General features: G+C 40.6%; 2 protein-coding genes across 4 annotated transcripts in view; both read left to right on the top strand.

The window, feature by feature from the left end:
- The first annotated feature begins 244 nt into the window (after positions 1 to 244).
- Positions 245 to 2,478, top strand: LOC132014100 (histone H2A.Z). The gene is made up of 5 exons (XM_059394759.1): positions 245 to 385; positions 819 to 896; positions 1,180 to 1,293; positions 1,642 to 1,771; positions 2,039 to 2,478. The coding sequence occupies exons 1-5, from the start codon at positions 383 to 385 to the stop codon at positions 2,098 to 2,100; spliced, it is 387 nt and encodes a 128-aa protein (XP_059250742.1). The 5' UTR covers positions 245 to 382; the 3' UTR covers positions 2,101 to 2,478.
- Positions 2,479 to 3,520: 1,042 nt separating this feature from the next.
- Positions 3,521 to 14,983, top strand: part of DNAJB14 (DnaJ heat shock protein family (Hsp40) member B14) — a 48,903-nt gene continuing 37,440 nt past the window's right edge. Inside the window, exons 1-2 of one of the 3 annotated variants that reach the window (XM_059376459.1) lie at positions 4,169 to 4,257; positions 10,972 to 11,105. Coding sequence is in view for 2 of the 3 variants with exons in the window: in XM_059376451.1 (XP_059232434.1) it covers positions 4,125 to 4,257 (133 nt within the window). In the remaining variant the exon portion in view is untranslated. Of the gene's footprint in view, positions 4,258 to 10,971; positions 11,106 to 14,983 lie in introns of all 3 variants that reach the window. The other 2 variants (XM_059376451.1, XM_059376475.1) reach the window with 2 other exon arrangements.

Genomic DNA, 14,983 nt, shown 5'->3' with positions numbered 1-14,983 from the left:
AGCGTAGCTCGCTCTGTTTCTTCCCTCCCGCCGCCGTGCCCTTCGTCTCCTCAGTTCCCATCCCTCCGCCCTCCCCCCACCTCCTTCCCCACGCCCCAATAGCAGCTGGAGCTGAGGAGTGCCCGCCCCTCTGCCCTATTCTTCGCTTGTTCATTGGCTGAGGCTTCAAGGACGCGTCCCGAGGGCGGGTGGCAGCCATTGGTGGGATGAGCAATCCGAGTTCCCGGATGAGGGAACATTCAGCAGTATAAAGGGAGCGGGGAAGGCGGGAGACAGCGCAGTTTGAATCGCGGTGCGACGAAGGAGTAGGCGGTGGGATCTCGCTGGCTGGCTGACTAGTCCTTTCTCTGCCTTGCTTGTTTGAGCTTCAGCAGAATTCGAAATGGTAAACTTCGCGGAGGCGCTCGAAGATTTCGCGGGTTTTTGCCGATGGGAGAAAAACCCGTTACACACGGGAGATGGGGGTGAAGTGGCGACGGTTGGGAACGCGCGGAGACAGGATTTGGAAGAGCGGGGGGAGGTGTTTTGTCGGCGGCGAGCGGAGCAGCCTCCGATCTCGCGGCGGGCGGCGACGGTTGGGTGGCGCGCGCAGCGCCGCTGGGGGCCGGCGGGCGGACGGAGGCGCGCGGCCGCGGCGGGCGCGCTGCGGGGGGCGGGCGGGCGGGGTCGCCCTTGCGGCGCGCGGCTGGCCGGAGACCCCGGCTGGGCACGGGGCCGCGCTCGCGCCCGGGCCGCGCCGCGGTGGGGGAGGGGCGCGCCGCCCTGGTAATCCTATATTCCCCATTCCTCCTTCGCTCGCGGGCGTGTGCGCGCCGCAGGCTGGCGGTAAGGCTGGGAAGGACTCCGGAAAGGCCAAGACAAAGGCGGTTTCCCGCTCACAGAGAGCCGGCTTGCAGGTCAGTGGTGGTTCGTGCAGTCTGGGAATTGTGGCGTTTTTCTTTCCACCGCTTTTCGTGTTTATCATCGCTCTAGATGGGCGTTTCGTCCTTGCGTGGGTGATGCGGTGTCGCGACTTGGTTTGCCGATACGATAAATATCGGAGGGGGGGCGATCACGTGTGTCGATGCTGGGGCGCGTTGCTGCACCAGCGTATATGCTCCTTGGTTTGGCGCGCGTGTGATATTACCATCTTTGACTCTAACATCTTTGTGCATTTATGTTTGTGTGCTTAAAATTAAGTTCCCGGTGGGCCGTATTCATCGACACCTGAAATCTAGGACGACCAGTCATGGACGTGTGGGCGCGACTGCCGCTGTGTACAGCGCAGCCATCCTGGAGTATCTCACCGCAGAGGTAAATGGGTGTACGCCTATAATCTGGAAAAGGTTTTGGGGGGGTTGGGGGGAGGCGGCGAGAGGGAAGGAGGAAAGTGATGCAAGAAAAACTCCCAGGCCCTAAACGCGGCTAGAAGCTTCTGAGAACGCTAGAGGGGGCTGGTGTTCATTAAGGAATCCTTTTGAGCTTGGTTGAGTTTGCTGATCTTGGAAATAAAATTGCGTGCCCCCTTTTGCATGTGTTGCCATTCAGGTAGTAGGGGAAGACATCATTTGGTAGACTTACCTTCATGAAGATTTGATTCTACTCTCTGGGCTTCCGCTTTAAGGAAAGTTGGAAGGAGATTGATTAGAATCTGCCTTGTAGGTACTTGAATTGGCAGGAAATGCATCAAAAGACTTGAAGGTAAAGCGTATTACCCCTCGTCACTTGCAACTTGCTATTCGTGGAGATGAAGAATTGGACTCTCTCATCAAGGCTACAATTGCTGGTGGTGGTATGTAAACACTAAAATTTTATTCCTTCGTAGAAAAAACTTTGTAGCTCGTTATTTTTTAGTACAGAAGAACCCATATTTTTATGGATCTTAAGTGTGGTTGCATTATGAAATTTGATTTGTGTATGTAACTTAGTGAATATTTACATACTTGAGCTTTGCATTTAAAGACCTTTTCCAAGCTGAACATTAAACTGACTTAGTTTTATGTTTTATGTGATGTTTATATATATTAAAAAGTAGTATTAATCGCTGTTCCTCTCCTAGGTGTCATTCCACACATCCACAAATCTCTGATTGGGAAGAAAGGACAACAGAAGACTGTTTAAAGGATGCCTGGATTCCTTATTATCTCAGGACTCTAAATACTCTTAACAGCTGTCCAGTGTTGGTGATTCCAGTGGACTGTATCTCTGTGAAAAACACAATTTTGCCTTTTTGTAATTCTATTTGAGCAAGTTGGAAGTTTAATTAGCTTTCCAACCAACCAAATTTCTGCATTCGAGTCTTAACCATATTTAAGTGTTACTGTGGCTTCAAAGAAGCTATTGATTCTGAAGTAGTGGGTTTTGATTGAGTTGACTGTTTTTAAAAAACTGTTTGGATTTTAATTGTGATGCAGAAGTTATAGTAACAAACATTTGGTTTTGTACAGACATTATTTCCACTCCAGTGGATAAGCTCAATAAAGGTCATATCCCAAACTCTTTGTGTTTTAAATTTGCTTGATTGTAATGGGAATTCCTTTCTTTTGAGTAGGGATCCTCATACAGCAGTTAACATAAGCCTATTTATTCTCTTGAAATGAACTTGGTACAACCAAGTCAGCAGACCCAAGTGTAATTTTTTTTAATGTTATGTAATGAGCTATTAAAAATTTTAAAACGTTGGCAGGAGCTGCAGTGGGGCAAGTTGCTGTTTCTTAGGCTAAGCTTGGCCATCTCGGTTTGTCGGTGGTGTCTGCTCTGTGTGATCGCATCACACTGGTGGGCTATTGCCTTGGTGGATTTGGGGAGGAAGAGGGCATTATAGCTACCTCCACAGAGGGAACTGTAAGTTTAGACTTTGGAGATAATAGATTTTCGTGTGCTATGGTGTTTTGAAGTTTACTTGAACTAAATTTATCAGTTAACATCTTGGTGGGGGGCTTCATGCTCTTCCCATTTTCCAGAAGAGTGTCAGTATTTATTTGCAAGTCCTGAGTTACATATTTGCATGCTGACAATAGCTTGATTGAACATGGTTAAAAAATGAGTATTTTTTGGTTGGGTCGAGTGGACCATTTTGACACTTGACTTGTGAAGTTCCTGCCCTAATCTGTTAAATTTGGATGACATTACCAAGCAATAAGTGGTCCCTTTCGCCCCACCAAGGAGACTCAACATGACATTAAAGATCACGAGGAAATGCTATGAAAATGGGGGAAAGGAAAAATCCAACAAGTCATTTTCTGTGGTGGAATATATTTAAAGGGGGTGCCTTCTTGTTTTGGTCATAAAGGATTTGGATTAGGGCTTTTCACCGGAATAATTTGCAAACTGCAAATAAAGTGTTAATATCTTGTGGAGGTACCGAGAAGCAATTTAATGCAATAGGAGTCAGGAAAATGGTGTGTAGCTGAAATTAAAAGGAAATAAAACAATACCGTAGTTAGGGTATAAAAGGATACTGTGGTTAGGTCAAACGGCGCTCTAATGAGCTGAACACCTGTGCCGGAAGCACTTCCTAGGGACTGACAGCGCGGTACTCACCTGACCGAAACCTCCCAAGGCTGAAGGGGCCTAGAAGCGGCCCTTTGATCCCTGGGATTTTTCCCGTAAACCAGCGGCCCCAGCCCCCATCCGTAGCTCCGGCCGCCCGGAAGGCGGTCTCCCGCCTGCGCTGGCCGCGTTGGGAGGTCAGGGGGCACGGCGCTGCGAAGGCGGGAGGCCCGGTCCCCGCCTCGACGGAATCCCCCGGCGGGCAGCCGGGCTGGTATCGCCCGCCTACTCCCCCCTTACCCTCCCCCCCGTCTCCGGCGTTGGTCGGCTCCGAGCGTGTCGGCGCCGCGCACTGACAGCCGAGCCGGCTCCGACTCCCAGGCCCGGGAGCTCGGTCCAGGGGCCCGGAGGGATGAGGCTCGCGCCGTAGGGGCCCGCGGGGGGCGGGGAGGCCGCCGTGAGGAGGCGGAGCTGTGAGCCCGCCAGTCCGCCCGGGCCGCCGCCGCCGCCACGGTGCCCTGCTCTCCTCCCCGCTCGCCACCGCACGCCCCCACCCCGGGTCGGCTCGCCTCCGCCGCGGCCGGGCGTCCGTTTCCCCACCCCCACCCCCTCCGTAGCTGCGCTACCGGAGGAAACGGAAGAAAGCGCGAGCCATGGAGGGGAACCGGGATGAGGCGGAGAAATGTGTGGAGATCGCCCGGGAGGCCCTCAACGCCGGCAACCGTGAGAAGGCCCAGCGCTTCCTGCAAAAGGCGGAGAAGCTCTACCCACTGCCCTCGGCCCGCGGTGAGGCCCTCAGTGCCCCTTCCCTTCCTGCCGGGTCCCCAGACCGCCGCGTAGTCCGCCCCCGCCCCCACCATCGCCCCTCCGGGAACCGGCGGCACCCCCAGCCTGCCAGACCCTGCGGCAGGGCCCCGGGAGGAACATCCCGACACACCCCCGCCCCGGCCCCGACTGCCCCGGCCTGGGCCTGGGGTGGGCTGCCCGAGATTCCCTCTGCACTAGCTTGCCTTCCAGATGCCGGCTCTCAGCTGACAGACGAGTGCTGCCGGTGCTCGGGTCCGTTTTGTAAAGGTCTAGCTGTCATTCTGCCAGGAGATTCCTCTGAGCCCGTCTTACCTGAGAGGGGCTTTATAAATGGCTGTTCGGTTGTGTGGCCCCCTCCCACTGCATCTTAATCCTCAAATAAGGCCTAGGCCCCTAAGGAAGTGAGAGGGATGGGGGACTCTGGTGGCCCCTGTACAGGTCTCCGTTCCACCACCTCTGGGCTAGAACCCTATTCCCAGAGCAAACATTTCGAATACCTGAGATGACATTGCTTTTCCCCGTTAGAGCTTTTTTGTTTTTTTTTTTTTTTTTATTGGTTGGTTGTTTTTTTAGAAGAGAGGAGCACAAATTTGGCAAGAATGATAGTCAGCAATGATTTCCTGAATAGTATCTGACTGATACTATTTGATAACACCATAATTATGGATAAATCAGGCAAATCACTAAGGAATACCAGACTGGACTGACTTATTGCCCTGTTCAGGTCCTGCTCTGTAGGCTTTAAAGTAATAATAATAGCCAGCATTTACTGAGCACTTTAGTGCCGGGCTTTGTGCCTAGTGTTTTGTATAAAATATTTCATTTACTCCTCAGAACAGTCCTCTGTAGAGATGGAATTTGTTTAACCGGGTTTACCCATGTGTAAACATTTTTTGATGAATGAGTGAATCAGTGAGTGAATGAATAAAAATATTTCACCGAAGATCAGAGTAATTAGTACCAAAGTCAGAGTAGTACTTGAGCTTTCCAGCTCCAAAGAGCCTTTAACCATCATGCTCTATTATCTTGCCATTAGAATACTGTTTCACTGGAGGTTCAAGGTATTTCTAGGTTAAGAAAATTAATGATAAGTTAATAAGAACGTGAGGCTGTTTTATTGTTTTCTCAATTTTTTTATATTGTTGAACCCCTTGTATTCTTTGTTTTCTCTGTCATTTTTGTTACACTGCTGTTGAATACTGTACCAGAGAGGACAGGAAAAGGAAGTGAAAGGAAAGAAAGGAGTTAATATTTTTTTAAAATGTGGCACAAATATGTAACAAAATTTACCAAATCATTTTTAAGCATTTGTTTCAGTAGTATTAACCATTTTTATACTGTTGTGTAATAGATCTCTGGAATTTTTCCTCTTCTAGAGCTGAAATTCTATACCAACAAAGCAACTCCCCATTTTCCCTGCCTGCTAGCTTTGGCAACACTGTTCTTTATTTTTTAAATTCTACTACTTTAAATATGATCTGTAAGTGAAATCATACAGTGTTTGTCCTTTTTGACTGGTTTATTTCACTTAGCATAATGTCCATGAAGTACATGTTGTAGCATGCGATATGATTTTCTTTTTTAAGGCTATATAATATTTCATTTTGCATGCGCGCGCGCACACACACCCCAACATTTTCATTCATCTGCCAGTAGACATTAAGGTTGTTTTTATATTGTGGCTATTGTGAATAATGCTGCTGTGAATGTGGGTGTGCAAGTATCACATTGCAAGTTTCTTCTGCTTTCAGTTCTTTGAGATACATACCCAGAAATGGGATTGCTGGATCATATTGGCAGTTCTATTTTTAAATATTTGAGGAACTACTGTACTGTTTTCCAAACCAGTTGCACCATTTTACATTCCCGCCAATAGTGTGCACAAGAGTTAGTTTTTTCACATCTCCTCACCAAAAGTTTTTTAGATGTTTAACGGACTAGGCCACCCAGGCACCCTTACCCATTTTTAATTGGATTATTTGTTTTGTGGTTGAGTTGTAGGAGTCCTTTATATATTTTGAATATAAAGCCCTTATCAGATATATGATTTGCACATTTTTTCACCCATTCTGTAGGAAGTCTTTCATTCTGCTGGTTGTGTCCTTGATGTACAGAAGTTGTTAAGCTTCATGTAGTTTCATTTGTCTGCTTTTAAGCCTGTGTTTTTGGTGTTATATTTGAGAAACCATTGTGCAGAGTTAAAATTTGCATACTGTATGAATACATGATTTCATTTTAGCCATTATCTAGTACTAGAGGGACAGTTTTAACAGATGGAATACTTTGGCTTTTGAATCCTATCTTCTCCAGTTTCTAGCTGTAACCTTAATCTTGGGCATAACCTCTGTAGCCTTTGGTTCTTTCATCTGCAAAATGGGGCTGTAATGTACTGATATCATGGGGCTATTGTAAGAGTTAAAGGACTTAATACATGCAATGCGTTTAACAGTAAGCACTCAGTTTTGGGGGTATCATTTCTATTTAACAAATGTGAGGCTCTGAGAAGCTTTAAACTTGTGGCTTGTTATTCTTATATAAACAATTTGTTGTTTTTGTTGTTTGCTTAATGATTCATTGAGAAATTTTATTCTTTGTGTTTTTTTCTTTTTTCTTTCTTTCTTTCTTTTTTTTTTTTTAAGATTTTATTTATTTATTTAACAGGCAGAGATCACAAGTAGGCAGAGAGGCAGGCAGACGGAGAGAGAGGTAGAAGCAGGCTCCCTGAAGCGGGGCTCGATCCCAGGCCGCCAGGATCATGACCTGAGCCAAAGGCAGAGGCTTTAACCCACTGAGCCACCCAGGCGCCCCTCAGTGGTTTTTTTCTTAACTAAGCTCTATGCCCAACATAGCTTGAACTCACAACCCTGAGATCAAGAGTCCTGTGCTTATGAACTGAACCAGCCAGGCATCCCTATCATATAAACAATTTGAATCAGTCTGCTAAAGGATACTGTAAGATATCAAAGCACAATACAGTTGTTGCTCTTAAAGACATGAACATAGAAAAAAATTAAGAAAAATAACTGAAAATTAATAGTACAATGTCTTGCAAAGACAGTTCTGTGATTACCAAGTAAAGTGGTAGGGTACAGTCGTGGTGTGGTCAGAAAATCTTAGTTCAGATGGAGACTTTGCCTCTAACAGTTTTATAACCAGGGACAAGTTACTTAACATCTCTAAGTCATTTTTTGTGTGAGTTGTGAAGGGTAAAATGTTATGTGTGAAATGAAGATTTTATCACAGGGCTGAGGTGAGCATTAGCTGAAATAAAGTTATGCTCAAATGCTTAGCAAAGTGCGTTTTACACAGAATGTTCTCAGAAGATGTTTAATGGAATAATTTAAGGATTTAGGGGAGGGAAAGATCTAGAACATTTGTTTAAGTCCTAAGAAAATATTTAGTGTAGAAAGAAATTGAAGCTATTGGTTAAAATGAAATTTTAAAATTTTATCGCTAAATTTCTCCTATTCTTCTCCTATTCTGAAACTCTCCTATTCTTCTAGATTACTTCCAAATTCTTATAACTCAGGGTTTTGACTGAAGGTTCCTATGGATGTATTTTCCTACTAAGATAGGCAAAAGAAGACATTGCTTATTGACTTTCATTATTCTTAATCGGTGAATGGGAAAACTGAGAGTAAATTCTAACCAAACTCAAGAATTTTTATCTTCTTTACATTTTATTTTTGCCAGGTGAGCATTTGGATTGATAAAACACTTTAAAAAGTTGGCAAGAGTTTTCCTTAGGGAAAACCTTGGTCTTAAAATGGATTAGGACATTATTGCTTTCTATGTTTTTAGTTGAGGATATTATTTTATGGATCATTTCAGTGGACTTCTAAGAGAACTGAATTTTACAAATATTCAAATATTTTCATACTAGGAGTTTGGTTTATGTTCAAAAGGATTGATATGTATGACTAGCTACTATATATTCTGGAAAAATAATGTCAGCAAGCAGAAAAGTAAACTACATTTTATTTTCTTAAACTGTATATTTATTGAATTATTGATATGTTTTGGACTTTCACAGAGGGATACAATCTCACTGTTTTAATGCTTTACATTGCTATTTACTTAGTATTGACTTTACTGTTTCATACTCATTGGGGCCAATTAGTATAGATATTTTCGTTGTTTGGTGTTTTTTTTTTTTTTTTTTGAAGAAAAGCATTTTGATTGTTTTCAAGAATTCTTAGTAACTTGAACTAAATTGTGGCCTACAACTTCAAAAAAGGCCATCCTGTGTCTACTTTAATGAATGGATAACTCATGTGTAATTTGCAGCATCCATCTGCACAATAGCACTTAAAATAGTCCTCTATTTTTTTCCCTCATATGGGAGATATATGTATAGAATTTTCCTTTTTTTTAATTAAGTTATTTCAAAATTTAAATCTAATAAAAAATTCAGAGTTCTATCCCTCTTTTGCCTCACTTCAAATAGTAAATTAAAGCTTTTCAAACTGTCATTACACATCTGGAGTATTAGCTAACCTAGTCCTTTTAAGGCAATTCGATTTTCTTTCTATTTCTGACTTAATTAAAATTTAGTGACGAATACAAATTATACATTCAGAACAGTTACTTAGATAATATTGAGTTAAGTGTTATAAAATGATCTCCAAATTTCAGCTAATAGCCAAACTGTTTCAGACATTATAGTTAAAGAAAGAAGACTGAATTTGGTTTTGAACCTTAATTTAATAGTTGTGTGACCTTGCATATGTAACTATTTTTTGGAGCTTCAATTTTCTCATCTCTAAAATGGGGATACCTTTATTCAACACACATTTACTGAATCCACACTTCTTTGTGGTTATCCCGGGAGTCAGTGAACAGTAAGTCAAAGTTCTTGTCCTTCTAGAGCTTACATTCTATAGAAATGAAGTATGACATATCTGCTAGACATAATAATGACTTCATTCCTGTGATTCTCCTTTCCTTTCTTGAAACTTAGTTATCTCATCTATAATTTTCACAAGACTATTATAAGAGTTTTGTATTAAGTGCTGTAAGAATGTCATGCATTATTACTAAGCCAAAAGTATTTGGGTGTACTGCCTTTGGGTCAACAGTATAATATTTATTTTCTGTCATTTTTAGATACCTGTTTGAGCACAAAATAATTGCTTTAAGTTAGGATTTTTCTCCATTTAGATTCAACTACTCATTCCATGCTTAGTTAACATGTGGTTCTCCCTCTTTTGCTGCATTCATTCCTCGCGCATATAGCCGTACTTCTCCTAGATTAAAAAGTCTTGCCATCACAAACCATTTTAGTCTTAATTATCCTTTTTACTCCCCTGGTATCTGACAGTATTTGCTTTGGCATATATAAGCTTGTATTTTCTGAAATGACACCTGTTTATATAACTTTATTCCCTTCAATAAAGATGATTTGCTAAATAATTAAATGAAAATCTTATAGCTATGTGGCTTAACATGCTAATATATTCACAAATGAAGCTTTTCAATAATCAGGTAAGTATGCAAATGTATATGTAAAAATTGTCACTAGCAAAATGTGGAAAGAGTATAAGTGTTCATCAGTGAGAATTGTTAAATAAATTACATTGCATTCAGATACTATGCACCTATTAAAAATAATAATGTGCCTCAATAATTCTCCATCCACTGATTCCCTCACCCTGCTCATTGGCCATAAATCCCCAGCTGTCTTTGCTGAATTTGAAGTTAAGCCTGATTACTCCCCTATTGCAGTAGTCCTGAATAATAAATAAATAAATAGTGACATGGACCGATATTTTGCTAAAAACTTAAATGCATGATGTTTTATGAATTAAATAAAGCTATCAACACATATAGATTATTCTAATTTTGTTTAAGCATACATAAAAAACTCGACAGTTAACTAGAGTAACTAAAGTCAAATATACCAAAGTGGTGAGTGATTTTCTTGTGTGGGATTTATAAGTGATTTTTACTTTGTTGTGTCTTTTTTAATGAGCTGAGAAACATTACTTTTGTAATTGCACAAATAAAAGCTGTTTCTGGTTTGTGAAGAGGAGGAAAACATCCATTTGTTTTTCAAATTATGCATCCTATTTTAGTTTAGCTAATAGGGGACATTCTATCTAACAGGTGTGCAATAGAAACAAGAAATAAAGACAGACCTTGGTTCTTCACTTTTGGATGATTCATATAAACATTTTTAATATTGTATTTACTTTTTCATTAGTCCCTAATATGGAGTATTCTTTTTTTTTTTTAAAGATTTTATTTATTTATTTGGCAGAGAGAAAGAGACATCAAAAGAGGAGATTAGGCTGGGGAAGTGGAAGGAGAGAGAAGCAGCCTTCCCACAGAGCAGGGAGCCCAGTGTAGGGCTTGATCCCAGGCCACTGGGATCATGACCTGAGCCTAAGGCAGACACTTAATGACTGAGCCACCCAGGTGCCCCAATATGGAGTATTTTTAAATTAAATGTAGATTCTGTCAAAATCCCCAAAGCAAAGCAATAGGTGTGGAAAGTGAAGGCATAAAATGATACTGTGTAATTTTAAAAACCAAAGATAAATGTAGTCTGGTTTATAAGTACTATATTCGCCCTATTAATGTTTGTAATACTGCACATTATTTGCAAATGAGATCTCATGGTAGCTAATACAGAAAAATCCAATGTGTTCTAAATTCTGGCAGTATTTGAACTGAATCATATTACCTTCTCAGGGATTGGTTCCAGAAATTGTTAATAAAGAAAGCCTTGCTGATTCCATTTTTAAGATGACAAAACTGGATATTGAGACCCAGAGGTAATGGAACTTGTCCAAATTTTCACTCTTTGGAGTCAAAGAGTATTTGGTGTGAGTATATGTACACATGTAGCCATTGTTAAGCAGAGCCCCTATGCATGAAATTGTAGACAAATTTTCACTATCATAAAAATGTTGAAAATATAAAACAACAGTGATCCTGCTTCAGCAATATTCAGCATCTAGCTATTAACCTGGAAGATGTCCAAAACAAACACTGGAGGAGTATTTTTGTGCTAAGAATGAAAGGGAATGCACAGATAACTTCTAAATTGCATGCATAGGGATTTTGTGTCTACCTGTAAATACTAAACGCACAAAACCATTTTCATATCTGGTTCCACAAGTTTTTAAAAAATTCTTCATTTATTAGCTGAACTACTTCTATAAAGAGATAGTTCCCCTTTCCTGTCTTTGGGTTATATAGTAGTACAGTTCATACAGGAAAGACAAGTGCTTGGTTGCTTTTATCAGTTTTCAAGAAAAGGAGTTTGTTCCCTGTTTTTCTACAAAAGCAACTAATTAGTATAATTGACCCTTGAACAACATGGGTTTGAACTGTGTGGATCCACTAATCAGATTTTTTTTTTTTCTAAATACAGTACAGTTCTATAAGTGTGTTTTTCTTATAATTTTCTTAGTAACATTTTTTCTCTTATTTTATTGTAAGACTATAGTATATAATACATATGATAGACAATATATGTGTTAATCAAGTATTTATGTCATTGTTAAGCTTCCTTCCAGTCAGTAAGTAGTAGGCTATTAGTAATTAGGCTTTTACTGAGCCAAAAGTTATATGGGTATTTTTAATTGTATGTGGATTGGTGCCCCTAACTGCTGGGTTGTTCAGGGTCAACTGTTATTATTTTTGGGGTCTTTGGCCAGTATGGAGCCCCTTTACATTTAGCTCCTAAGTACACACAGAGTCCCAATAATCTTAAATAGTTAACCTCCTGTTTGGTGTAACAGAATGTTTCAGGCTCCTCTTGTACATATTCTGTGATAGATCTGGAATCAGTCATATCTACAGTAAGTTTCTATTAATAGAAAATGGTGTTTCAACATTGCAGTCTGGCAGTAAGGATGCTGTAGCTACTAGATTGTTCATTATTTATGGGCTTTTTTAGTGTACAGACTAGGAAATAACTTTTTTCTTCTGAATCTAAAATAGTTTATGAGTTTATACTTTTACTTCTCATTCATATTAAGCACTTTGGGGTGTTAAATTTCTCTAGTTTATATTTCTTTTTTTTTCCTAGTTTGTATTTCTGTTTCCTTCCTTCCACAGTAGTAATGCTGGTTCTCAAGGCCATAGTAAATGATAGAATATGTCATGATTATTTTTTTGCTTTCTGCCATACCATATACTTACATAATAGTTTCAGAGTATTTTTAAATTAAATGCAGATTCTGTCAAAATCCCCAAAGCAAAGCAATAGATTAAACAGGAATCCATGCAATTAATACCACTCCCCTAATGCATTTATTGAAAAGTTAAAAATTTTGGCATATACTCTCCCCATTTGCCCTCCCCATTTCAAATTTTTTATTTAATTTGAAATAATTTAAAATTTCTATAAAAGTCACAAGAAAAGTATAGACTTCCCTTGTGTATCTAACTCAGGCTTTTTCTATTTGATAAAATTTTACTATATTTGCTTTATCATGCCCTTCCTCTGTCCTTTCTTGCTGTCTCCCCTGTCCTATGCATACATGCACAATTTGTTCTTATTATATTTTTTCCTGAACCAGTTAAGAGTAAGTTGTAGACAAGAGGTCCTGTTAGCCCTCAATAATTCAGTATATATTTCCTAAGACAGGGACATTCTTACATAACCACAGTATAACTGTTAAATTAATGAAACTAATGCATGTACCTCATTTAAATTCTGTCCATCTTCCCAATTATGTCTTTGATAGCAAAAAAGACACACTGCATTTATTTGACATGTTTTATTCTCCAGGTAGCATCTTATCTCTTTTCTCCTTTGACCTTTGGTGGGTACAGGCCAGTTATTTTGTAAAATTTCCCTCAATTTGGGTTTGACATTTCTTCATATGAGTTTTTGGCAGGAATACATAAGAAGTGATGTTGTTTTCTTAGTATAGAATATCAGGAGTGATATGGTCTTTATTGATTGATGCTTATTTTGATCATTTGTTTGAGTTGCTTGTTGTCAGGTTTCTCCATTCTGAACTTACTTTGTTTCCCCTTTGTAATATTTTATGGGGAAATACTTGAAACTGTATAAATGTCCTGTTCCCCAACAAACTTTACCCAACTCCTTTTAGAGTTCATCAATAATTCTTTTATGAATAAATTTCTAATGGTTGTCAAATGGTGGTTTTCTAATTCTGTAATTCCTTCTACTATTTAGTAGTTGCATTCAACTTTATTAGTTTGGATTCATGGATTCCTGTTTAATCTATTACTAGCATTTTTTAAAAAAGATTTATTTATTTGAGAGAGAGTGAGCATGTGGGTGAGTGGAAGGAGGGGTTGAGGGAGAGGGAGAGAATCTCAAGTAGACTCCCCACTGACCATGGAGCCGATATGGGGCTCAGTCTCATGACTCATGAAATCATGACCTGAGCGAAAACCAAGAGTCAGACACGCAACCAGCTGAGCCACCCAGGTACCCCTATTGCTATCACTTTTAATTTTGTTGCTCATATTGCCTCAAATTTAGTCAGGAGTCCCTTCCAGCTGACTCCTTTGTCTTTTTTTTTTTTTTTTTTTTCTTAAGATTTTATTTATTTATTTGACAGAGAGAGAGAGAGAGAACACAAACAGGGGGAGCAGCTGGAAGAGGGAGAAGCAGGCTCCTGCAGAGCAGGAAGCCCACCGTGGAGCACGATCCCAGGACTCCGGGATCGGGACCTGAGCCAAAGGCAGGCACTTAACCAACTGAGCCACTCAGGCACCCCTCCTTTGTCTTTTTGACTTATCTTCATCACTCTTTGAGCTTCCTTCCTTTCTGGCACAAAAAGATTTTCAGGTTCACTATTTTATTGTCCTGGGAATCAGCTATTTCTCCAAGGAGTTCCTATTCTTTTCAGTGATCAATGGTCCTTGGAAACTAAGATACACACACTAGGTAGGCTTCTTGCTACAGGATTGTCATTGCCTTTGGGCCGTCTCAGTCATTGGAGCTAAGAAATATATGTACGTGTGAATGTATGTTTTTATTTGTATGTGTATGTATTTCTGCGTGTTACATGTGTTTGTTTATGGACATACACACATTTATAGTAATTTAATCTTTATCAATTTTGATATCTGTGCAACACTCACAAACCTCCACCAGAGTTCATTCTAGCCTTCTGTTTCCATATTTGTAATGCCATTCTCAGCTGTGTTGTTGGCTATAACTCCCCTTTTGGTTCCAATAAGCTTCCTTCATTCAAACGTCAGCTGCAAAAGGGAGAGAAGGAAAGGGAAGAGAAGACCAATAATTTGTTTTTTCAAGTAAAAGACAAGCAATGGAATACTATGCAGCCATCAAAAGAAACGAAATATTGCCATTTGCGACAACATGGATGGAACTAGAGCGTATCATGCTTAGCGAAATAAGTCAAGCGGAGAAAGACAACTATCATATGATCTCCCTGATATGAGGAAGTGGTGATGCTACATGGGGGCTTAAGTGGGTAGGAGAAGAATTAATGAAACAAGATGGGATTGGGAGGGAGACAAACCAGAAGTGACTCTTAATCTCACAAAACAAACTGAGCGTTGCTGGGGGGAGGGGTGTTGGGAGAAGGGGGGTGGGGTTATGGACATTGGGGAGGGTATGTGCTTTGGTGAGTGCTGTGAAGTGTGTAAACCTGGCAATTCACAGACCTGTACCCCTGGAGATAAAAATATATGTTTATAAAAATAAAAAATTTAAAAAAAAAACAGATAACCTAAAAAAAAAAAAAAA

Source organism: Mustela nigripes, chromosome 1 (assembly GCF_022355385.1).
Source record: "Mustela nigripes isolate SB6536 chromosome 1, MUSNIG.SB6536, whole genome shotgun sequence".
Taxonomy (NCBI): domain Eukaryota; kingdom Metazoa; phylum Chordata; class Mammalia; order Carnivora; family Mustelidae; genus Mustela; species Mustela nigripes.
Note: the sequence above shows the minus strand (reverse complement) of the source record. Positions and strands in the feature narration are given on the sequence as shown.

Bases quoted from the DNA above. Each gene is read 5' to 3' on its own strand.
- LOC132014100 (XM_059394759.1), top strand. The intron at 1,294-1,641 runs GTAAATGGGTGT...TCTGCCTTGTAG, and splicing joins TGGAGTATCTCACCGCAGAG to GTACTTGAATTGGCAGGAAA. The intron at 1,772-2,038 runs GTATGTAAACAC...TTCCTCTCCTAG, and splicing joins GGCTACAATTGCTGGTGGTG to GTGTCATTCCACACATCCAC.